Source organism: Thunnus albacares, chromosome 17, assembly GCF_914725855.1.
Source record: "Thunnus albacares chromosome 17, fThuAlb1.1, whole genome shotgun sequence".
Lineage (NCBI taxonomy): Eukaryota > Metazoa > Chordata > Actinopteri > Scombriformes > Scombridae > Thunnus > Thunnus albacares.
In genome coordinates, this window is record NC_058122.1 from 14,194,072 (window position 1) to 14,220,391 (window position 26,320).

At 41.3% G+C, this 26,320-nt stretch overlaps 1 protein-coding gene across 1 annotated transcript in view; it reads left to right on the plus strand.

Annotated features, from left to right (window-relative positions):
* fam20ca (FAM20C golgi associated secretory pathway kinase a) overlaps positions 1 to 20,997 on the plus strand; it is a 37,723-nt gene extending 16,726 nt beyond the window's left edge. Inside the window, exons 4-10 of the mRNA XM_044332555.1 lie at positions 14,149 to 14,241; positions 16,310 to 16,425; positions 17,602 to 17,782; positions 17,887 to 17,996; positions 18,141 to 18,222; positions 18,547 to 18,606; positions 19,094 to 20,997. Coding sequence (XP_044188490.1) covers positions 14,149 to 14,241; positions 16,310 to 16,425; positions 17,602 to 17,782; positions 17,887 to 17,996; positions 18,141 to 18,222; positions 18,547 to 18,606; positions 19,094 to 19,352 — 901 coding nt within the window. The 3' untranslated portion in view covers positions 19,353 to 20,997. The remainder of the gene's footprint in view (positions 1 to 14,148; positions 14,242 to 16,309; positions 16,426 to 17,601; positions 17,783 to 17,886; positions 17,997 to 18,140; positions 18,223 to 18,546; positions 18,607 to 19,093) is intronic.
* The last annotated feature ends 5,323 nt before the right edge of the window (positions 20,998 to 26,320 follow it).

Below are 26,320 nucleotides of genomic sequence, written 5' to 3' on the forward strand. Positions count from 1 at the left end.
GACCTGCTGTTGTGGATAGATTAAGAGTTGGGAAATCACCAAAGTCTGTAGGATTTATCCTCTGGGAACCATTAAAGGTTCAGTGTGTAGAATTTGGTGGCATCTAGCAGAACGGACTTGGCAGAAATGGAATATAATATTCAAAAGTATATTATAATTAGTGTATAATCACCTGAAAATAAGAATCATTGTGTTTTCGTTACCTTAGAATGAGCCATTTATATCTACATAGGGAGCAGGTCCTCTTCTACAGAGCCTGCCATGTTGCACCGCCATGTTTCTACTGTAGCCCTGAACAGACAAACCACAACCACAAACACTGGCTCTGGAGAGGACCTTTCATGTTTTTCGTGAGTCTCATTGCCACTGGAAGTGCTCCTACACACTTAGAAGGGGTGGGGGAGGGGGAGGAGTATTCAGATGGTTGCAATCTGCAACCTCACCACTAGATGCCACTAAATCCTAAACACTGGTCCTTTAATGTGTACATAATTTCATGGCAATCCATGAAAAAAAAAGATATTTCAGTCTGGACCAAAGTGGTGGACTGAGTGACTGACAACCCTAGAGCCATGCCGGTAGTGTGGCTAAAAATAACATCACAGAGTTGTAATGCAACACAGTGCAACAGCTGTACAATAAATATTACTTTTTTGGAGCTAGTATCACAACCTTACTGTCATTTTTGAGGCTGTTTTTTGTAGTGTGGTGTCAATGCATTACATTATATTGTAAGATATTCATGTTTTTGTGCCTCCCTACTGGACAACCAAATGCAACAACAGCACATCATCATTACAGGATGATGCATTGGGACGCAGTCTGCAGTGACATTAAAGGTCACATTACAAAATGCAGCCGTCACAAGATGATGCATGGACGGTGCCTTGTGATATGCTGTATGACCAGTAATAGTGCAGAGAAGAGAAAGAGAAGTCTTGCCTTTTTACATTTGAACCAGTGCTTTAGTCCCTTGCCTTGCATTGTGAACGTCTCTTGCAATAGAAAGTGTTTGGAGTGACACCTTAAATAGACGGAAATTTGTCAGAAATGTACATATTTCTGGTTCTAGTATGAAGGCATCCTCAGTCCCCTCCTTAGTCCTCTCACATACAACTGAATTCTATTTATCCTCAAGCACACTGGACTCGTTCCATCCCACTTAGCCTCTTACACAAGAATAAATGCAAGCCATGGAACTGTTTTTCCAGTGGTTTCACCACTTCCTCCTTCACCACCGACACCCACTCATGACCACAATGATATCTGTCAACCACTACTTAGCCTCTGATAGATGGTTTCTATTTAGGAAACGGCATTTGACCACAAACCACCAAGCACAACAAGACTGTTGACAGTTCTAAATAGAAAAGTTCAGCTGTGGGAGAAGCAGAGCACAAACACCCATGCCTCCATTTGGGGGCCTTGTCCGCAAAATAGCTTTCTGGAAAGACTTTTGATTGCTTTCTCCGTCGAGGTATCGAAGTTTTGAGTTTTATGTAGTTAGCTTTCACCCAGTGGTGTGCAATCCATTTTGGGATGGTGAAGAAAAGCAGCGTTGAAAATAACTGACAGGCAGCTAAAATTGAGCTGTTCCCTCTTTGAGCTGAATGTGGTGATGGATTAACTGCAGGAGCTTGTAACTTTAAGCTTTGAACAGAACAGGTTGTGGTGACTACCCCAAAGCTTCTCAGGTAATTAATAAACGCATTCATTAGGGAACCATAGAAAAAGACAGCATTATGAATCATACTCTATTCTGTCATCAGTCATAGGCTGCTGGAATATGGTATTTTAACAAGCCTCACGTTGGACTAATTGGGGAAAAATTGTACCAAGTCTTTCAAGCCGTTCTGGCCTGTTATAGATTAAAGTCTTTAGAGATAGTCAAAAATAAACGATCGCCAAGTTCCTCTCTGGATCTGCCGCTGTGTGCATTGCATGTGTGTGGCCATGTGTGTGTGTGCGCACATTTGCATCTGACAGTCTTTATCTGCTTTTGTGGTGTGTCCAGGTTGAGTTTTAAGTAAACACAGATGGGAAGGGAAGGACTGGCTAGCTGCCACAGTGTCCTTCAGGAAAAGGAAATCAGAAGAAGGAGGAAAGAGGGATGGCGAAAGTGCCGGAGATGTGTTTGTGGTTTTACATGGATGGCTGGTTTTAGCAAGGGACCCTAAGGGTCACTGAGGTGACCCTTAGGGTCATCCAGACTGGATACAGTCTGAGGATGGGCAGAAAGAGATGGGAAGATAATTTCAGGAAAGGGAAAGATTTCTCCAGCTGCAGCACGGGATATTTCTATCAAACAGTGTATGTGTGTGTGTTTGCATGTGGAAGAGAGAGAGTGTGTGCACAGTCTTATCTTTGGGTCATGATAATAGGATTGTTTTGGATGAGATACCTCAAGATATTCACCCCCACAGATGGGCATAGATAATGGACGTCCAAACTGCTTACTCACAATCCAATTAACTCATTTTGGCTCAAACCATAGAGACACACTCCCTCCATGTCCTATCTGAGAGTAAGTGTGTGTGTGTGTGTGTGTGTGTGTGTGTGTGTGTGTGTGTGTGTTGGGGCAGGGGGTCTGGAAAATTAATGCTTCCAAGGATTTAACATAATTTGCTCTAATTAGTGTTTGCTGTTCAGCAACTACTTAGTGAAAATCAAATAAATTCTTAATGGTCTGTACCCTGGGCTAGTTTAAAGGATGGACCTGTATCCAAAGCCTCTCAGCAAAGATTCTCAGTTAAAAAAAAGAGATTATTTATATGGTTTTGGCAGGTATTTCAGTCTTCTTCTATTCCTCAGCACTCACACTGGCCAAGTCATCTGCCAGTTTCCACTCGGGGAATCTGCTTTGAATTGATTCCCAAGAAGAGAACATGATTTCAGCCATGATTGCATTTTCGCCCGGGTCAGAGATTTCGTGTAGCCTTTTACAACCTCAGATTTATTTTATGACTAAGAGAAAATGTGCAGCAGTCCTACAAACTTAGAATTGCTGCAGCTTTGAAGAGCTTTCCAACACAATGGTATGTAAGCGGTCACTCTAAGGCTGTGGCAGCATCCACCCTTTTATTTACTCGTCATGTTTCGGATGTTGGTCAAAAGCATGGAAAGTAAACAAAAAAGAGAGCAATTTGAGGCAATAAAAGGATTCAGAATGAGATGAGATACCCTAAAGTGTAGCTTTTTCCAGTATCTTTCCCTCAATCCTCCTTAGTCTGTGACTTTTTGCTATCCCTGCTCTTTCTGCAGTTTACTGACACGCTTAGACAGGGATTTTTTCCCCCTCCTCTCATCAGCTTCAGCTTACACACCAGGGCTTGTTACTCAGCCCCTATGAGATGAAGACTCGTGGTAATGCCCATTGATTTTATGTGTGGGCAGAAACTAAAACTTGCACACCAACCCAGTATCATGTCAAAGCGTGTAATACACCCACCGGTCCACCGTGTCAGTGTCACATTTTGACTCGCCTAGGCGTGAAAAGTATATATGTACCTTAAGAGCATTTTCTAATATGGCGCCTCTATTGGCAGTAATCAGCAGGACAACGTGATTTGTCTGTGCTTTCTAAAATTGTTACAAATCACTGTTAAAAAATAATTGTGTTTTATGGTATGACAGCACTATGGTTGAGCTCTGGTTAGGTGTAGACACAAAAACCACTTGGTTTGGGTTATGGAAAGATCATGGTTTGGGTTAAAATGATCACTTGAAACGTGGTGTTGGTTAGGGTTACTACTTCATCAAAGTTAAGCAACCTTCGTCGTCATGGCAACAGTAAACCCCACAACAAACTGTCCCAATTGTTGGAAATGGGAAGTGAACAGCAGTCTCCTGCAGTTAAGTCCACTTTTTCCCACAAATCTGTCTAGCCATCCACACAATCCGCCACCTCCTAATATGGAAATTTGTTACCTTATATAGACGTCATCTGAACTGCATCACTTCTCCTTGTTATAATTACTATGGCAGCTTGATGAAGTTGTTGGCATTGTGTATACACGTGTGTACTTTTCACGCCTAGGTGAGGCAAAACGTGATACTGACATGGTATCCTCTAGTGGATCAGCAGGTGAATTACATGCTTTGGCGTGATACTGGGCTTTGCACACATACACAGGGAAATCTTTTAAAATCCCCATTGATCCCAGCTGCCTGAACGCTATCCAGTTTATTTTCATTATGGAAGTCATGTCAGCCTTTGCAGACTTTATTGACCTTTTGTTGTCTCTCTAAGACCAGAACTGTCAAAGTGGATGCCATATTTTGCTTTTTCCCACATTATTCAATTCAAATCTGGCTTTTTGCTCTTTGAAGCATTAGTCCCTCTCCACCTGCTCCTCCCTCCTCCTCTCTCTAGCTCTCATCTTGTGGAGCTGTGAGGGATAGAGACAACTGGTTGAGGCTTTCTGGAGGAATTTCCTGCTGGAATAGTTTGTAGAGGGAATGCTCTTTTTGACAGTCTTGGGTAGGGAGGGTTGAGGGAAACAACAATCCACATTCTGACATCCTCAAACTGTTTCTCATTTAATGGTGGATCACCTCATACGGATGTACAGTTTGGTATAGCTGTCAAAGTCTTGGAGACTTTTTTAAGACAGGTGGTCAGCATTAAACACTACTGTTCGAGATACAACATGGCCGAGGATCATACGAAAATATATGGAGGAAGGCTGCAGGAGAGAAATACAATCAGCCAGTGCAGCGTCGACATAAACTCTCTGCCACAGTTTGAAGCTTATTGTTGTAAACATCCCAAGCTTGTGCATTTTGACATCTAATCACTGTTGACCTGCGAATACCCTTGATGTTTGAGTGTGTTCTGCATAATTCATAGTTCATATTCTGTGCAAAGCCTGTCATGAATTGTGCCCCCTGTGAAGGATTGCCTCAGACTTGTGCTATTGAAAACAGTTAATCCTCTGTGGATAGATATGTAAATATGACCAAGTGTGGCTCTGTATTGCTGGAACACTTCTGATTGTTGAGGATAAACCAATGTGCATTTTGTTTGTTGTGGGTGATGATGTGGGAGAGAGAGAGAGAGATAGAAGGTTGAGCATAAAGACCTGTCCCATCATTCAGTGTATAAGAATACATAATCTCCTTAGTGAACACACACAACATACAGCGCATACATGCAAACAGCAGTGTTGTCGGAGTATAAGAACCTACAGTAAATGCACATTACTGTGATGCTGCACTGTTTTTGATCATCCATTTCTGTGTCTTTGCGTTGCTCTTTTTCACCTCATGCCATGCATATGAAAGAGATGTGCAGAATTTAATTCCCTTGAATTAAAACCCCATTATGAGTGAGGTATTAATCACTTAAAATGTCAGTGAATTTTACAGTCACTTGGCACGTCATGACAGTTGTGATTTGTTCACATTTGTTGTGCTTTTTTCTGTGTTTCTCTGATTTTTTAAAAGAAACACACAGACCTTAGTCAGGTCCATGCATGTTTGTACTATTTAAGTATGTTTTGGTAATTGTAGAGGTCTATAATATGAGGTGACAGGAAATGAGGGACGAGAGATGAAGAATGTGACATGCGACAGTGTAACAAAGGTCCTGGTTGAACTCGAATCAGGGATGTTACAGTTCATAGTCTGCACCTTGAAGCACTAGGTTATAAGGGTGCCTCTGAAAAGTGTGTGCTGTCAACTGAAGTATTACAATCCAATGAAAGCAGTAAAGTTATCTCACAGAAATCAGAAAGTCAGTATTACAAAGATCGGGGAGAATTTTTTTAATACATTTAGTTCACTAGACACCAACTAAATTTAAGTTACTTCTGGTTTCTAATGTTGTAAAAGCTGTAAGAGCTAACTCTTTAATTATCACATATATAGTATATATATGTGATAATACCTGTAATGTAAAAAGTGTGAATTTGCCCATTTTTAAAAGGGAAATATGTCAATCATAATTAGATTGACTACAATAATCAGTTTTTTTCACATCTGTTGCTGTGAAAAAAAAAATCCCACTGCTGTGAAGCTGTTGTAGTGTCACAAAAACTGAGGCATATTTTCTGATTATTCAGAGTGAATAAAATGCAATTGAAAAGTGGTTGAGTCATCAAACATTTAGTCTATTGATATCAGAAAGCTGACATTCTGTAGCGCTTCTTACTGAAAGCCACCAGTGAATACGTTTATTGAGTAACAAGCACAACACTTATTTTGACATGACCACCAAAATGTGGCGTTGTGAAAATGAAAAATATGCAGTCATACTAATAAGATTTCTGTTTTTTCATACATATTCAAAGTGTGCTCGCGACTCTAGGGAACCCGTTAAGATGATTGTGCGGGAAGGATCCCAAAAGCCCAGATATTATTCTGCAGCTTTGCATCAGGTCTTCATAGTGATTTTAGGTCTTAAAACATTACGCTCTATGTAGTGATAAGCCCAGGGGAACATGACTGAATATTTCACACTAGTCAATTAAGGCCAAAAAAATATCACAGCCATTTCAGAAATAGCTCTTTGAGTAATGTGGGACAGAATAGAGAAGAGTACACACAGAGACAAAGGCACTGATTCAGATTCAGTCTAAATAGCAGTATGAGCAACATGCATACACAATCCTGCAGGTTGACTTATGTTGGTTTATGTGTGTGCACTAATCCCCTTTAGGGCATTGAAATGTTTTTAATCAGTGACAATCATAATTTGATCAGAGCTTTCATTGTTCATATTTTATATTGAACTTTAGCTTCCATATCTTACTCTCTGATGCCCAACCTCTCAGTAGTCACACAGTGTTTTGTGAGTTTTGCTTCCAGCACCCTACTAAACTGCATACACAGAGGGTAGTTAGAGAGCAGCAAGGCTTTGCGGACCCATAAGCCATGGCCTGATCCCTGACATATACAGACAGGGACTCAAAGCCATCTGGCCAGATGAGACAGTTGGATAGGCACATTCTCTCGATCGTGACTCAACCACACACACACACACTCAGACACACACACACACACACACACACACGATTTACACTGGTTCTGAGGGTTTCTGTCATCTATCTCAAGGGTTGCCAGAGAGCTCTGGTGGTCACAGATAGTGACCTAGCCCACAGCTATGCAGCTTCCCTCCAAGCCGTACATTTAGATTCCAAATTCAAGGCCTCAGTTTCCGCCTGCAGCTTTTATTATGAACAGAAGGTCATACAGGCAAGACGTAGTGAGGGAAGGGGATTTAATTAGGAAAGGAGGGATAAGCACGATAAACTGAAAGAGATAATTGGCAGATAGCGAACACAACAAACTGTATGACTTTAAAAGAGAAAGTCAGGTTAAAGAGGTAACACTGACCTTCGGCAGTTTGTTACTTTCTCTATAATTTACTAACTAGCTTTATACCACACTGTAACTTCATATTTTTTAGGAAAGTCCAATGATTTACTTTCAAAAGTATCTTTACCAAACACTTATGAGACATCATAAGGCCACATGCCACAATAACCTGGAAATTAAACTGTCAAGCTGACTTTGATTTATCATTGCAGTGTGCGCACAAGCATAATTGCATTTATATAACTGCAGAGGCAGGAACTCCAAGGACGCCAAGCGCCGTCCATTATCTTAAAGTTCCTTAATACAAGAAAACTCCTCCACTGGGAGTGTAAATAAAAAAAATTGACCTCAATTCACAGAAATGTACAAACACTTTATACATTACCATCTTTGACAGCAGGTGGACTAAATGTCTTCAGTTAGAGGTACTTTGTGGAGTTTTTGACCACTAATGTTTTATGTGATACACATTTGTGCCAACTGCAGATGGTGGTAATAAAGCACCATAAAAGGCACCAATGCACCAATAAAAGAGGAGAAGAGGAAGAAGCTTACTAATGTGATATTCAATGCAGATGTATAAACTTTTTAATCCTTTGAAAATGATTTCTGTAGTAGATTCTACATTTAGGCATAACGTACAGTAAAATACTGTATATAGTCCATTTCCTTCATAATGGTATAAAGTGTATAATTTCATGTGCTGCAATTTTAATGACTCATATCTTTTAATGTAGATCATTAATGAAACAACTGCCTGACTGTTGACTGTTCGACTGCCCGGGGCATCCTCCTCTGCCTCCTCTGATAAAAGATCAATCAATAGATATTTGCACTACTCTAAACTTAATGCATTGGGAATCTGATCACTGATGATCTTGCTCATATTAATTCCACACTTACTCCCAACTCATGAGTATCTCATCACTTTGAAACTGAGGCACTGGCCATCGTCTTCTTCAAGTCAAGTCCTTTTCCCAGTATTCTTATGATAATAAATCACTCAAACTGCTTCCCACACATGCAGATAACTTGCCTCTCCCTCTTGGCAGTGTCTCACCCTGCATGTTGAAAATAGCTGAGGCTAGAACACAACTTGTGTAACACTGATTTGAAATTCAATCCAAACAGCTACCTTGGGGCCGATTCTTAGATCCCTTTCTGATACCGATGCTGGAGGAAGCGAAAAAAAAGCGGCATGCACCGAGAAAAATAAAGACGAATAAGCAGCCTGCGAGTCAGGAATACACACGGAATGTATCTATACTGTACACACACAGAGTGCTGCTCATGTAAACACAAGCACACACACAAACACACACTCAGAGGTACAGTCTTGACAGTTTTTGACAGTGCTCTGTCTGATTGATACTTTTGCATGTAGTGCTGCTGACAGACAAGTGCCCTCTGACACAAATTACCAGGCTGAAGAGGTTTTATCTCACAATCTTTTATCAGATCCTCCATCCTCGGACCTGTCTGTCACCTTGAGAGGCGTTGTGAGTACTCTACAAGGTGCCATTTACCCTTGAGTGTCCTGAATATATTAATCACTCACACTCCACACAAAAAAGAGTGGACTGTTCCACAGCAGAACAGGCATACTATTGTCTTTTGAAAACATAATCAGTGGCTTCGTTTACAAGGACCCTAATATTTCACTAATAATCAGAATAATAGCCCAATCAGAATAAAAATGCCTCATGTAACCTCCTCAATTGGAAGAGACTGGCCTGATTGGCCTGATCAGGAGGAATTTTCATTCGGGTTGAGAGGGGCAGTGTTGATAATCCCTTCAATTGGAAAATGTTAGTGCCTAACAACCATGTTAACGCTTAATCCAATCGTTTCTCTCTGGTTGAAATAAATATATTCTTTCTTCCCATGTTTGCCTCATGTGGGGGTAACAGGTGACATGACGGTGGAGAGAGAGAGAGTGTTTGACAGAGAGTATGCAGTTAACAGTATATCTTAACATAGCAGTGCAGTGTATGTACAGATTAAAGTGAAGGGAGTTAGCAACAATGAGTTAGCCTAACACATAGACTGTATAACATAATGGATGGAGCCACCATGACGTCACCCATTGGTTTATGAACTCGCGTTTTGAAGCCTTGAGTTTGGCATTTTGACTGTCGTCATTTTGGATTTTTGGAGCCAGAAGTGATGAGAAGTGACCATATTCGGATGCGAGGGTAGAGCTGACCCTAACACTAGCCACTAGCTTGGTTAGCACAGTGCACTTATAGTCCATGGTTAACTGTGATAATGCTAATGCTAATTTTCACTGGTGAAAAACAGCCTTAAAACCATTAAAACAAAATGAACTTACTAGAAAAACTGAACATCCAACTCTTTACATGGTCTTTTAGTACAGCCAAACGCTGAACAAGACTTTTTTAGAAGACCAAAATGTTACAATTAATTTTCATGAACTGAAAACACACTGAAATAGCGACAACTACACCTATACTCTGTGAATCTGGGACTACACCATGTTTACATTTCGTAACCAACATTGTGGCCGTGGCAGCAACTTGTCAATCACAAAATAGCCACGCCCGAAAGCATACCCTGCTTTATCATCAAATTTAAATTAAATGGGACCATAATTTACAAAATGAACATCATGTTGTATTGAAGAAGACTTCAAACTAGCGATTGAGACCATAAACTCATTAGGAAACTGTTTACTGAGGTAATAAATCAAGTGGGAAGTAGGGTCATTTTCTCATAGACTTCTATGCAAACAGACGTCTTTTGGAGCCAGTGGAGTCGCCCCCTGCTGGCCATTAGAGAGAATGCAGGTTTGAGGCACTTACGCACTGGCTTCACTTTTCAGACCTGGAACTACACGCTTGGTCTAACCTGACCAGTTCACTTAAGGTGGACCAGCTATTCTCATTGTAGTGACAATCGCAGCTGCTCCTACACAGTTAGAGGAGAAATGTATGGCTGCTGAGTCTCTCCCCAGTTTTGCTCACACAATCACATCTGCACATCAATCTGCAGTCTTTGTTTTGCCATGCAGAAAAAAGTTGTGAGGAGCAAAATAAGAAATTGCGGAGGGAAGAAAGGAGGAATGACAGGGATGTGATGCGTGCATGTACACAGATACAGAAGAGAAATAAGGGGATGAAAAAGGAGAGGAGGAGCAGAGGAGAGAAGCTGCTTGATGCTTGATAATTGGTGTTAAGTGGGGTCAGGCTGGCGAGAGGGAATTTCATTTGGCTGCATGGTAACCAAACAAATTTGGTAAATCAAAGCATTTCGGAAAAACACTAAAAAAGGGTTTCATATTCTCAAGTCATCTTCTTTCTCCTCTTATATGGAAAACCTGCTTTCCAGATTCAGTAAGCTGCATGCAGCTATTTTCTTATGCCTGGTAAATTTTTACTGTTATGCTTTGACCACTACAGTTCCATATTTTGTTTAGACTATTTGAAGTTTGGTGCTGACATTTTAAAGCTGAGGTCACCAGTAACCAACATTTTATATTCGTTATTCTTTATGTTGCAGCTGCATATATCCAGAATTCATGGCAAAGCCTTCCCTGTGTCTTCTCAACCAAACACACACACACACACACACACTCACACACAGGACAGAGGGGCCAGACAGAAACAAAGAAGCCTATCAGTGGGGGGTGAAAATCTGGATTACCAATAGATGACAGATCTCCCATGTGCCCTCTTTATCTTTCTGTCTGTCTCTCTGTCTCTTAGTAGCAAGATCCCATTACAGCACTAGTTCAGTGGGAGTATGTAGCCTACTATATGGTTCCCTCTATTTGTATTTCTACCTGCAACTTTTATCACGTTTCCCTTGATAGAGGTCAAACCCGTTTTACTCAAAAAGGTGATATAGAAGTGGTTTGCAGGTTGTTTTCTCACTGGGTTTGTCTCTGCTGCCCTCTCTTTGTCACCAGTGTGTGTGTGTGTGTGTGTGTGTGTGTGTGTGTGTGTGTGTGTGTGTGTGTGCGCGCATACAATAACTGTTCGAGGGACTTCATTTTGATTTTTCATAGTGTGAGTGTGTGTTAACCAGTTATTGCATACATTAAAATTTTCTTATTCTAAGGTGCCTCCTCTCTGTCAGGAAATTGCGTTTTTCCATCTTGTGACCATGGCAACCAAGCCTGTAATGCCTGTCAGTCACATTTATGTTACATATGTTGCACAGTGGAAAGTGAAATTGGGGAGTCAAGGTGGGGTGAATCATAAACGGCCAAATAGCTTGGAAGGAGATACATCATTTTGGCAACTGACTGAGGACAGAGAAGAAAAACAACCTTCAACTTTAGACTCTCTTCTTAACTTATTAAAGTAAAAGCATTTTTTATGTACAACACATGACAGAGACATAAGGACAAACTTCCTTTTCCTCCATTTCACATCTCACTCTTCAGCATCTTTTGGTGCCACTGAGCTTTTTAGCAAGCTGATTATCTACATGTGATAAGGCGCCACCTTGATAAAGGCATATTTGAATGATAACAAGGTGCGTCACAGGTGCACTGAGTGCTCCGGCTCGTACGGTCACCTTTTGAAACCTGGGACTCTTGCTACCTTTTGTGCTCTCTCTTCATCTAGACGGTATCTTTTATCCCCCTCCCTGCACCCTGAAAATAAAAGTGCTATTAGCCCCCCCTCCCTGCTCAGGGTGAGAAAGGAGGGATCACAATAGCGGCAATTGATTTATGGGTAAATGGCGGCTTCGCTGACATTGAAAAGAATAGGAGAAGTTATTTTCTGTTGTCTGTGATTCAGCTTTTCAAGAAAATAAGGAGAAAAGGAGAGAAGGGGGAGGGAAAATAATGCACCACCCTAAAGTCCAATCCACACTAATGGAATGGAGGAGGGGAGGAAAGATAAAGGAGGGCAGAGCGAGAGGGTATACAGTGTGTGACAGCATGTGTGTGTGTGTGTGTGTGTGTGTGTGTGTGTGTGTGTGTGTGCGTGTGTGTGTTTATAGCTGACTGTGTGCAAGCAGAGCAGTTGCAGTGCTGATTAATGTCAGGTGTGTCTACATATGTGCGTGTGTGTGAGAAAGAGACAGCAAGTGTGCAAACGTGGAGAAATCATATCCTACTGGCAGACAAGTAGACAGATACACACAAAGAGGCTTCTAGCACTTCCTGACTCAGATCCATGGTTTGGTTGGCAGAGTTTCACATCTGCTGGATGTCTGTCTGTGAGTATACATGTGTGTGTTTGTGTGTGTGTATGTGTGTGTATGTGTTTGCTGGGAGGAACTGCAGGATGTGAACAAGAATCTCATCCAGCTTCCCTGTAGCAGCCGTTGTCCACACAGGCTTTAGTCTCATGCGTCAGCTTCTGTCCTAGAAAGGGATGCAGACGTTGAGTTTCACCCTGCAGGAAACAAAAATCTGACTAAAGCTGAAGAGATTTGCATAGACAGGAGCAGAAATGTGTCAAAACAGAAGACGGCATACTTAGCATTTAAACATGCCTGATTTGAAGAAACAGTCAAGGTACAGAGCCCTCATTCCTGTTGCTCTGCACTTTCAACTATCAAAAATGAAATACAAGTTTTAAAAAATAAATAAAATCTTTAGAAAAGAATTGATTGAAAAATAATCTTGCTCATGTTATGTTTAACATTGTCTTAACCATTATCTTCCAATCGTGGAATCTACTGATCTCGACAAACAAACTCATTGAGGATTGTTGCTTCTGTTAATACACTCACTTATCCCATACATAGCCACTGAGCTAGCAGGCTGCACAGTCATGTATTTATGTGCACAACAATTGGTGTACTAATACCAAAATCATAGACAGACACTGTTCCTCTGACTTGGAGTACTCCATTTAACTTGACAGTTAAATTTAACTCCATTTAACTTGACAGTTAAATGGAGGCCTATTTACCTTCCACGTGAGCTTACCGTTTTTTTATAGTCACAGCTGTTTACATTCCACAGGATGCTAACACTAGCATAGCTTTAGGCTACCTGCTCAGTGCTTCAAATTATAATGCCAGAGGCATCATGTTTTCGGGTTGTCTGTCCATATGTACATCCCATTCTCATGAACGTGATATCTCAGGAACACCTGGAGGGAATTTCTTCAAGATTAGATTTTGATGGTCAAAGGTCAAGGTCACTGTGACTTCACAAAACACATTTTTGGCCATAACCCAAGAATTCATATGCTAATTATGACAAAGTTTCACACAAATGTCTAATAGGATAAAATGATGAAGTGATGACATCCATATCCAAAAGGTTAAAGGTCAACTTCACTATGACATCATAATGTTCTGCAAAAACCCTTTTCTGGCCAGTATTCAACACCATCACTCAGGAACAGAAGGGGAGATTGTGATCATATTTTGCATTTGGTCGGATACTGAATCGGTGACACTAATCTTGGGTGCCCACCTTGAAACTGTGGTGATTGTATAGATCTCCTACGCTGCAGGGTTGAAGATGTGTGTGAAACATCCACGTTTTAGAATTTGTAGCTTCTTTGCAGCAACATCCATGTCTGAAGTCGACTGTCATGGCTACAACTTTGTGTTCTATCAGAATCAGCTTTATTGGCCAAGTATGTCAACACATACAAGAAAAATACACTTAATACCTTTTATTAAATTCCTTCAAAGTCTTCACTACAAATATTTTATGAGTCTGGACAGACATGGATGTAAACTGCGGCTTGACTGGTTGGCAGAGGCATACAACAGCAAGGCGGTATTTCTAGTTAATTGCTGTTTGTTATGTGTGAATGCACTGTCAGGATTTATACTCAGTTTCACTGTACTCTGTGCAATGACAATAAAAGAATTATTATTATTCTTCTTCAGGCAGACCCGGGAGCAGGAAACTCCTCCAGACTTCTTCTACTTCTCCGACTTTGAGAGACACAACGCTGAGATTGCTGCTTTTCACTTGGACAGGTTAGGAATGACATATTTTTTTTCCCCAAACACCTGAAATGTTTTGTGACTCGTCCGTTTCCCCTCCAGGTATATTTTCAAATCACCTTTCACTGTCTTTTCCAGGAAGAACGACAAGTCACACATGTTCATTCATACAGACAGCATCACATTAAAACTAGAGGTGTGCTATAATGGACTTAAACCGTGAACATTTGAATGGGATTTAGTACATGAGGGATTAGATAACAGACTGAGCTGTGGGATCATCTTCTCTGCTTGCTACTTAGTGTATTGATTTCAACATGATCCTTTTACTCTATGGACTTCAGCTGACAAGGTAAAAAAAGAAACACTTCTCACCAGAGGAACACTAACAAGAGTCAAATATGATGGTTTGGGATTCTGGGGAAGGATTATAACTAGTGTGTAGTGTCTGCTGAGGGCATAGTAATTACTTTTCACATCCTCACAAACACACAATCTTGCTCTGTGTCAGTGGAGGGCTCTGATGAGGTCAGTTTTGTGTGTGTTTGCGAGGGCGGAAAGATGGAGCCAAACAGGAAATCACAGGCACGCCATTGCCAGCAGGACATTGTTTTAGTGCAGGGGTAATGTGCCACTGTTACCCCTAAAGAGCAGTTTGTTTTTAGCTAGCGTGCACCATGCGGGGCTGCCTATGAATTATGGTCCAGTTGCCAGATACCAGTCTAGTTTATGACTTCATATTGATTCAGGAATGTGGAGTAGGAGGATGTTTTGCTCTATGAAACATTCTTTAATTTGATGTCTAGATACTAGACTGTTTTGATGAAATGTACCAAAATGTTGCGAAGATTTAAGGGAAGAGGTAGCGTTGCTGCTTTCCAGTAATTACAAATCTCAGTGATCCTATCTTACCATCTGTCGTGAACTCCTTGTGACCCATGGTGTATAACGGGCGGAGTGCACGTGAATAGATGCTTGAGTGTGCACTCACTTTCAAATACACACACACATGCACACACACACAGGTGCTCCTTTGTCACCAGGGCCCAACATGACGGTGCAGTTTGCAGCTCCTGAATGCTGTCCTCTGTAGGCTTAAGTTTCGCCAACTGTGTTCCACTCGGCCAGTCTGTCTGTGTCTGCCTGCTCCCAGGAGGCTTAGTTTTAGTCTCAAACTGGTCAGGGTCATTTGGACAGCAAACATACAGTGAGACAGGCTAAACAGGGGCTGAATAGGTATAGTGTTCTGACAATAGACAGATGGCTACAGAAAAAAAAGCAACAGAACAGGAGGACGCAGGTTTCAGATCAGGGGGAGCAAAATTATCCTGATCCTCACCATCCTTAATACAGGCAGAAGGCATGTGAGTGTGTGTTGGTGAGACAGTTTCAAGGTACACAAAAAAACACAAACACACAACTTTCCATTGTTGTTTTACTTAGAAGCGGATGTCGGATGTCAATAAATGTTGCTTTTGATGCCAATCACACACGCAAACAGAGAGAACTTTAAAGTGGATAAATTATTAATACATCTTGTGTGCTAAAATGATACAGATCCCATCCTGCACTGACAGGTGTGATTGAAAATCACAAAAAAAAATTATTTCTTTGTCTTTATTTATACAATGATGGACATGTACTGAGCCACAAAATTATCCCCTTAATCTCAACCAAGAGATTATGTTAATAGCACAGAAATGTATTTATAGAATGGCAAATGCATCTCATATCTATATACAGTATATACTACATGCTATATATGTATTATGTATGAATGAAGATTATGCAAGCAGGTGAAGTGTAGAAATCAAGAGCAGCTCACAAAAAATAAAGCAGGTGCTCAGTTTTCAGCGCTCTCCTGGTTACCTACATTATGTTAGACAGTCAGACATGGTCTTCCAGTCTGCTACTGTGGTAATATTGATGTCACTGGCAATCTGCAGGGCTTCACACAAACAGTTTAATCACACATCTATGTAATAAAAAAAGAAAAGCATCTTCCTTTAAAAACACCTCATCATCATCATCACATTGATTTGAGCACAGAATGTTTACTTTTATCTTCACAACTCTCTCTCTCTCACACGCTGTCTTTTAGGATCCTTGACTTCCGGAGGGTGCCCCCGGTGGCAGGGCGGCTGGTCAACATGACGAGGGAGATCAGAGATGTGACACGTGATAAGAAGCTCTGGAGGACTTTCTTCATCTCACCAGGTAGGAACTCTGCCAGTCTCTGCAGCTCTCCAGAGTGATGACGCTATTTGACTGCGTCACTCATCCAACTTGGACAGAGCTCAAATCAAACTACATCTCATTGTCTTCTCTTGTAAGACACCACTGCTTTAAGTAAACTAGGATAATGTACAGAGTGGGTTGTTTACCTGTATTTGAGGGTAGTCTGAGTTTGTTTGTCCTGGTCTGCTTTTTACAGCAGCGAAGATGGCAAGAATATAATATGTGAGCTGATAAATAAAGCCCTGGCCAAAACTTGCCACATGGTGGCACTGTAGGACACAGTTACATTCGAAAGCACTTCAATTTGAGTATTACAAGTGCTTTTATTTAACCACATAACTTAATACACACATCGTTATTAAAGCTAAATATGAATAAAACAAATCAATTCAATTAAAATAATGGTACCCAAGTTAGACACAATCTAAATCATGTTGCATATAAAAGCAAAAGCATTAAATGAAACAGAAGTAATAAAAATAGAACAGCAGGTGCAGTAACAATCAGTTTGGTGTTCTTGCACAAATTATGAATTTAAAGTGAAGAGATTGAATGCAATTAATTTGTATTGCACTGAATTTATGTAATTTACTTTATCTTTTGTATTTTATTAGATTATAGTTGTAAACTGACACTGATTCAATCAAATCAAGATACTGGACATTACAGTGACAGGAAAACTAGTATAGTTATCACAGTGTCATGAAGAGCTTCTCAATAACTTCTCAAAGATGTCATTAATGAAAATTAAAGCAACTGAGTGATCATCTCTTTTTGTCAATATGAGACTGATGATTGGCCTGTATGTGCTGAGGGAAAGCTGTAGGTTTCTTTAGGAGATGTTACACAAAACTCTTTTTACAAAAGCAAAATGTAAGGGCAGTTGATGGGAAAATGTTCTTAAAACAAACACGGAAGGTTTTACGTGTCTTTGATTTTGATAATATTAGAAGAAACAATATGTAAAATTCAATTCTTTCTTCTTCCTGAACAGCTAGTTTGATCTTCCCCGCCTCTATAACCTGTGTATAATGGTTACCACCCCTAATTTTTCACTGCCTCGCTCTTTTCTTCATTTCTGCTCATGTTTGCTTCAGGTTCACATGTTACATGAACAAAACACAAACCTCAGTGTGTTTTCTTTATTCTCCTCAGCCAATAACGTCTGCTTCTACGGCGAATGCTCTTACTACTGCTCCACTGAGCATGCTCTGTGCGGTAAACCAGACCAGATTGAAGGCTCGCTCGCAGCCTTCTTGCCAGACCTGAACCTGGCCAAGCGCAAGACCTGGAGAAACCCCTGGAGACGTTCCTACCACAAACGCAAGAAAGCAGAGTAAGGAAACAGTTACATTGGCACACCTCGTGATATCTCATTAGCAGTTTAACATCTGCAATTTATCTACTTATTCACTTGTCTGTGTCCTCTGGTATCCTCAGGTGGGAGGTGGACCCAGATTACTGTGATGAGGTTAAGCAGACACCTCCATATGACCGGGGCACTAGACTCCTGGATATCATGGACATGACCATCTTTGACTTCTTGATGGGTAAGAGGAAAAGAAACTGGGTGTGCCAACACATAAATATATCCCATATATAGAAGAATAAATGGCATATTTATGTCTCTTATTAATAACGTTTTTCTCACTATTAATAATATTTTCTCACTATTTTTAACTCTCCTTGCACAGGTAACATGGATCGTCATCATTATGAAACTTTTGAGAAGTTTGGAAATGACACCTTCATTATCCACCTTGACAACGGAAGAGGGTAAAGACATTGAACTGCTACCAGTTCAATTTCTACCAGAAAATGTTTGATATACTCTGACAAAAATAGCACTTTAAAAAGTTGCCAATGGTTGTAGTTACTTCTTGCAAAAACTGTAAATAAAATTATGTCTTACACTCTTGATATCTAGTTCTAACACATATTAATTTAATATATACTTACCCCATGACTTGGATGACAGAGAAACTTCATATATTGTATACTCTGAAGTATTAGTCTGAAAAGGAGCTATGTTCAGCATAGTCTGGGTATGTCTGCAATAGCTGTTAGTAAATCTTGTCATCTTTATCCCAACTCTTGTAGGTTTGGAAAACACTCCCACGATGAGCTGTCCATCCTGGTACCTCTCAGCCAGTGCTGCAGGTCAGTCTTTTGCATATTGCATATGAATTTCAATAAAAAACAGTATTATCGCTCTAGTATTAATTGGTTTTAGTCAGTTGTAGTTACAGTTTTTCTATAGGGGTGGTGCTTGAAGTCTAAAGGGGAAATTAGAATAAAATGTTCTAAGAAAGTATTGCTACGCAGGGGATTAATCCCATTCATTTTGGTCACAACATGAGCTTTAACTGCCCTTGGGCATGTCAAAAAATCATATCTAGTGGGTGGATTACCACAATATCAATTCTTCTTACAGAATTAACTGTTTTTAATGACCTCATGACCTTTCCCAGTTTTCCTCGGGACAAATTTCACATTTTCATCATCACTACTGAATGATAAGCTCACTAGTTAATCAAAAGTTCGAACTCCAGATGAATCTCTTGTTTTTACATGATATTAAGAATATCTACTGGCCAATGTTTGGCTTTAATTAACTGCTCAATTATCCTTTGTCCTTTGTTTCCAGAGTGAGGAAGTCCACTTATCTACGTCTCCAGCTGTTGGCCAAAGAGGAGTTCCAGCTGAGCTCCCTGATGGGGGAGTCTCTGCTCCGTGACCGCCTGTCCCCCGTCCTCATCCAGCCTCACCTCCAGGCTATGGACCGCAGGCTCCGGCTGGTGCTGCAGGTCCTTGCAGGCTGCATAGAGAAAGAAGGCTACACCGGTGTCGTGGAGGAAGATCTAGTCAGAGACGCAACAACCAACAGGAGCCCAGGCCACAGGTAGTGAGGGCGAGGCAGGAACCACCAATAACACATGGACAATGGACCACGTTTGTTGCTGTCTGACCAATGGAATCAGACCAAAAGTCCTACTTCTCATATCAAGCTGAATTCAGTGAATTCCAAGACTTGCCATCAATGCCTCTATGGAAACTGCGTTTAAGTGTGTTTATATGGGAGAAATTTTCCACAGATACAACGAAAGACTGTGCTCAAACAGAGGCTTAGTATTTGTTAGATACAGATGTATTTTTCTTTTATCAGATGTTGTATAAGACATAAAGGAACCACTGCTGTGTTTTTATTTTGTCCTGTTTGTTTTGAATATGGAGGGTATCTATTTCATATAAGTGTTTTATTATATTATAACCAAATGAGAAGTTAGACTGACTGGGCAGCATATGGTCAGAAAATAAGCTTTATCATAATCACAGGTTTGAGAAAGTGTGTGGAAGTTTCAGGATATTGTTCCTTTTGTATTGTTCAGTTTTCATTAGTTTTCACCTTCTGCGATCAACCACATCAGCAGAAAGAGTGAAGCCAGGCTTGCTACAAACAACTAACACCCAGGAGAAAAACACAGTATCCAAATAGTTTGTGTGTCTCCTCTCTATATGCTTTTTGTCTTGGCAAAAACTTGGTACAGACCGAATGAAACTGTTAATACATACTACTTCAAAACAATATAAAGCTGAGTGCTAGTATATTTCACACTGTAGTTCAAACAGTACCTTCACTTTGCCTTATTCCAACTTTGTATGTCTTGTTTTACTTATGTTTTCCATCTCCCCTGCAGGTTTAGCTTGCCATACATGCAGTCTGACAGCACAAAACTAAAATATTAGTTTCCAAACCAAAAATAGGCGAAATGTAAAGACTGGAGACCAGACTTACAATATGTGCTGGTTAGTGTTCATTCACTGCCATTCTTACATGCAGACCTGAAACATTAAGTATTGTCTGCTATGATATAATTTAACAGTTTATGCAATGCAAAATGTTACAGTTTGTATGTTGTTTCATATTATGAGATTTCATGTCCAAATGACTATTTATTGGTGCGTCACAAAAACTGCAAGTGGTTTAATGAATTCTAGGTTATGGTTTTACTTCATGATGCTTTATACATTGGGAAGATTTTACCTTAGGTACCTTAGCATTTGAACACTATTTAAATTGACATTTCTTTGGGTGCTTTTGTTTGTACCGATGATAGAAAAACAACAAAGCTTCTTGATTTTGGACATTAAGTTGTTAAAGTGGTGCCAGTGCAATTTTCTGTTTCCTCCTAAGAGTTCTGTGTATTGGCTGACCCGCTACCTGTGCAATGACAGAAATACAGTACTTGAATGTTTTGGGGTTGGCAGTATGGACAGGATTCATAGAGCTACACACAGTGTAAAGCCTGACCCAAATCTGAGAAGTGCTCGGGGGTGATACAGGGGTTGAAATGCCTCGTCCTACCATAGGGATAACCTCGGGCTTTGCTCTTTGATTTTCATTTTCTCTGTGTAAATATCTATAAATACTTTGAAGACCTAACAAGCTGCACCGCACAGTGATTTGCTTCTGTTTTCTGCTGTTGCATTGTTACTGTGAAGATCTGTTTACTAAATGATTAAAGTGTGCAATAAAAACAAAAGTGAGGACAACAGTCTCAGTGTGTAGGTGGCTGCGACAGGTGAGACCGCACACCCATGGGGTCGTGTATGCCCGAAGGTGAGTGTATGTGTTCGCTTTGAGGGGTTACAGGTAAGCTGTTGTAAGGATCAGCAATACACGGTAGAAATAAAAGCTTAACACTTAACATCAGTCAAAATGGACCAGCCAATGTGGGTAGCCTTAGAATATCACATGAGAAAATCCAGCTGTCACTCTGAGCTTTTAGCACTTTATGTCACTAACTAATCACATGTAGGCAGCCTTAATCCCACACACACAAACAAACACAACCACTTCACCTCTAACCTGAGAGCACAACACTATATGCAGTCTGAAAACACTGAAAAATACAAAACCCAAGCAGAAATTTGGGGAAATACATGTAATACACTTAGATCAGATATGTTATTTGTAAATAACATCTAAGAGGGGATGGACCTAGTTCTACTGGCTTAGCTGCTGATGTGGTAACTCTGTAGTAATCATAAGGTTTCACATCTCACATATTCCACAAAGTCTTCCCCTTCCTAACCCTGAAGTGTGAGTTAAATCTGTATGCTACACTATCTTCTATCTACAATCTACACACATAGCATTTTGCATGTTGAGCCTATTTGACATTAAAGTATTTCAGAATTAATTTACTCTCATCCTACCTCTCTGTGTCTCTCTGTGTGACTCTATATGCTATATTCTCCTTGATTTCCCTTTCCTTTCAGATAAACTGAAATTAAATAGGATATTTTTCCCGAATATAGCTTCAACATCAATATAATTCGATTTCCCGTCCATAAATTATTGGAATTATAAAAAGTTATCAAAAGATCAGAAAGAGAATATGTCTATGTCCATTATATATTTCCAGGTTTTGGCTCATAGAAAAGCTTGCAATGCACGTAGATGCCACTGTTTTGACATGCCAAAAAGCCTGAACCTTTCAACGTGATATTTAAATGCAGAATTTGCATGATTTTGCTTAACCAGACAGACATCTTTAGCTTAGCATGTGTTGTCTGACTAGTTATGAAACCGGCTAGACGGCGCTGTCCGTGGTGCTGAAGGAACACCACGGCGCTGTCCGTGTTACGAAATTGCTGCCAGAGCGCTGTCCGTGGTGCTGAAAGAGAACAGCGGTGCTGAACTGAAAGCATGGACGGTACCACGGACAGCGCTGTAATGTGCATCTTTGGTGTTAAATATGGGCTCCAAAAGTTATGGAGGGGGAGGCGAAAATGATCAGAGCATTCTGATTCATGTGTGCATTCATTATTCATGGTTTATTTATTTACAGTAAAGAAGGTATACTGATTATTGTCCAGGAGATGGCGCGAGTGTGCCGCATCTCTGACTGGGCAGCAGAGAAACAAGACGCTGTTATGGGAAAAACTCAGTAGGTGGCCTCGTGCTCATGTTTTAAATTATTTACATCTTTGTCATAGAGATGACGCTATTTGTTGTTCAGAATTAAGCTTATAGACAGTGAATCATACTTTCTGTTGTGTGTGAGTTGTGCTGATTTCTCGAGAAATGTGTGTTTTAACATGACCTTCAGTTAATCTGGACCATAGAGCTAGACATAAGAAGTCAGTGTGGTACTGTATAATAATCACGAACTGTCAAAACGACGGCACTTATTTGCCTTGTGAAGGAGTTTAAAAACAGACACATATAGAACAGAAATGTAATTTAGAATAAATTGGTCAGGTAATAACAGTCTATCTACCATGTGGCTGCACTTCATAGCAATGGCCACTAGGTTGTGCACTAGACTTGTGCAATACTAAATAGTTGTTGATTGATTTGATGAACATAACACAATATATGGCCCATAAAAGTTTTGGAGTAAATGTAGAAATAAGTCAGATTCTACATTGACATCCTTTATTTACTATCAAGTAACACATACTTCTTAAGATGTTTCTAATTGTAATTTCTGACCAAAAGCGAGAATTATTTGAATCCACCTGACCAGAGAAAAAATGATCCAAGTAGGAATATAGACATTATTCCCGATAACTTCCTGTCAGCCCTGATGTTGTTTACCCTCCACAGCAGACCACCCCAGATTCTCTCACCTCATTCAGAGGCAGCCTCTCCTGCCTAGTAACAGTTTCCAACACCACTGTCCTCCCATCTCTATGGCAACAGAGAGCAACCCCCTTCCCGCCCTGCCTCCCATTGATCCAAGGTGTGTGTTTGAGTCCTCGACGACCCTGACCCTTACACCTCCCCCACTCCCCCATCACTGAACTTGAAATATATTCTCAAATGCATTCCTCTTAAACGATATAGCTGCAGATAATTCCAAACTTTTAACTAATTAAAACAATTGCCAGATCAAAACTACTGAGTTAATTTGAAATATTAGGCTATAAACATAGAATACTGATAATCATCAATCAACAATGTGATGATATTACACCATGCAATAGGACTACAACCTCGATATTTTGTAAAGATATGAACAGTTGAGTTCTGTACACGCTCTTGGTATTATTTAGATTTTTAGTTATAGCCTACAAGGTGGCCTCACCATACCAGTTTTTTTATTTGTGGTGAAGAAAATAGCTCTCTGCCAATAAATCTGAGTGGAAAACACACACGAGTGCACATATGCACGCACACCCCCACAAACTGCAAACACAAACACGGGCCTATGTGTGTGCGTCAGAGCGCATGGCGAGCTGAGATGAGAGGAGCTTTCAAACGCTTCTTCAGAGTCAGTCGTTTTTAACCCCTGTCCATCTCGATTGATGTAAGCGCTGTAGGCAAAATCACGCTCCACTCAGATCCGCGTTGATCAAAACAAATGCATCCCGGTGAGGATTACTCAATGAAATAATTTAGGCACATGGTCACGTAATGCATGTGGTGGTACTGATCTCCAAACTGTCGAATACTCATGAGCACATATATCTGTTTTTTTAAATGACTGATGTGGTTTCTTTCTTCAGGCCAAACCGAGCTGGGAACAAGGTGAAATCTGTCTGTCTGTCAGAGTCACATCTTCTTTCTTCTCCTCAAGGCGCCACGTGAGTCTGATTATTTTTCACAGTCCTGTTATTGAGAACTTTAGAAGCTCATAGGAAAAAATGCATTATTCGGTCACTTTCCGAAAACAGGCCTATCCGTCTTGTTTTTCAGTCGGTTGAGCAACACCCTGGCAATAAGCGAGCCAGCAGGAGCAGGCTCCGTGTCTGAACTCATGAATTATTAAAAAGATGACTATTTCGCGGCCGCAGCTAAAATTAGGAATCGCCTTATGTTGGCTATAATTAGAAAACAGATGGAAAGCGTTTCATTTATAATAGTATATGGAAAGTTTTCACATTTCCAGGTGAAGCGTGCATGTGTGTGTGTGTGTGTGTGTGTGTGTGTGTGTGTGTGTGTGTGTGTGTATGTGTGTGTGTGTGTGTGTGTGTGTGTGTGTGTGTGTGTGTGCGCGCGCGCGCGCGCGCGCGTGTTCCCCGAGTGGCTTCAGAGTGAGCCTGGCGACAGAGACAAAACTCCCCCTGTCTGTCTGTCTATCGTCAAGGTCAGACGGAGGCGCATCCTTTTGCGTCAAGAGCACCAGGAGAGAAATTAAACTCCAAATCAATTGCCCTTGAACCGCTGTGCGTGTGTGTGTGTTATTGTGTTGCGTTTGCGCGTGCGACTGACTGACTGCCAGTGCGTGCGTGCGCGAGTGTGTTTATGAAAGTGAGAAAAAGCAGTCGAGGTTGTGTGATCTGCTCTTCCACGCATCTGTCCATCCTGGCGTGTGTGTGTCTGTATGCCAGAAGCGATCACGGGCCACTGCCGTAATTGCACAACGCGCAATAGCCTATATAGGGCGGGGAAGAGGAGAAGGGGGCGCCGCTTGTAAACCCGATGAAACACCCTTGGCTGCACAGGAGAAATTCAGAATGACCGAGATAGGCTACGCTCCGGCGGCTCGGTGCGTTGAGACAAGCACTCTTTTGCACGGCAGGGCAAATGAAAACAAGGAGAGGAGAGGAGAGGAGAGGAGAGGATGCTAATTATTGACGCGCGCCTGAGCAAGCTGCTGGCAGCTCCTCATCTGTCACTCAAGAAGAGGAGGAGAGGAGAGAGATTAGGAGATGGCTGAATGGGAGGAGAATCACAGTCACACTCCCCCTCCTCCTTCCCCTTCTCCTCCTCCTCCTCCTCCTTTTTCCCCTTATTTTCATTCATGGCACAATCAGTGACACACGCATATCTCCCCCACGCAGTGGCTGGCTCAGTCCCTCTCCATCAAAAGACTGCTCTCTCTCTCTCTCTCTCTTTCTCCCTCTCTCTCTATCTATCTCTTTCTTTCTTTCTCTCTCTCTCTCTGTCAAACATACAAACACCTTCACAGGGGGACAAACACGCTCTCTCCTTTTTCCTTTTGTTATCTAATTTTCTCATAAACACAGAAACACACTGCAGCCCCCCTCATCTTTTCCTATCGCTGTCTTTCACACTGGGATTTTGGTCATCTCTCTCTTTTTATACATGAGTAAACACACTCTGAGTGGCCTCACACACACACACACACACACACACACACACACACATCCCAGATAATAACAAACATAGAGGCATGCAAACACGTCCAAGCCAAATGAGATAAACAAAAAAGAAGGACACAACAAAACAAACACAGACACAAGCAACTGCACACTGAAAATTGCATGTTAAATTCTCTCTCTCCCTCTTGCACACACAAACACACAAACACACACACACACAGTTGTGTTCCCAGACACACATGCAGCTTCCTCACCACCCACTCGGAGAGAAACAGAGAGAGAGAGAGGAAGTGAGCGAAGGAGGGAGGGAGGGGAGGAGGAGGGAGAGCAAACCTGAGACAGAGAAGGGCTTTGAAGCTGCCGCTCGCCCTTTCTCTCTCCTGCCGGGTGCTTCTGAGTGCACGAGAGAGAGAGGGAGAGAGAGAGAGGCAAGGAGCAGGTGGTCCCACAGCTCAACCACTCCTCTCCTCCCTCCCATCAGTACATCAGCAATCTCTCTCTCTCTCTCTCTCTCTCTCTCTCTCTCTTTCTCTCTATCTCTCACCCCAGCTCTCTCTAGCACTTACACACACACACACACACACACATACAGTGTGATGGCAATCACTCCACACCACCACCCCCCCATCTGCTCCCTCTCACACACACACATTTGCACGTGGCGGCTGTCGGACAGGCTGCTAGACTCCCCAGCAGAGGCTGCAGGACGAGGCACCCCAACACCCACCAGCACCACCGCCCCCCAAGCTAATTCCATTATACATTCCCGACTGGAAGGAAGAGGGGCTGTCTTCTA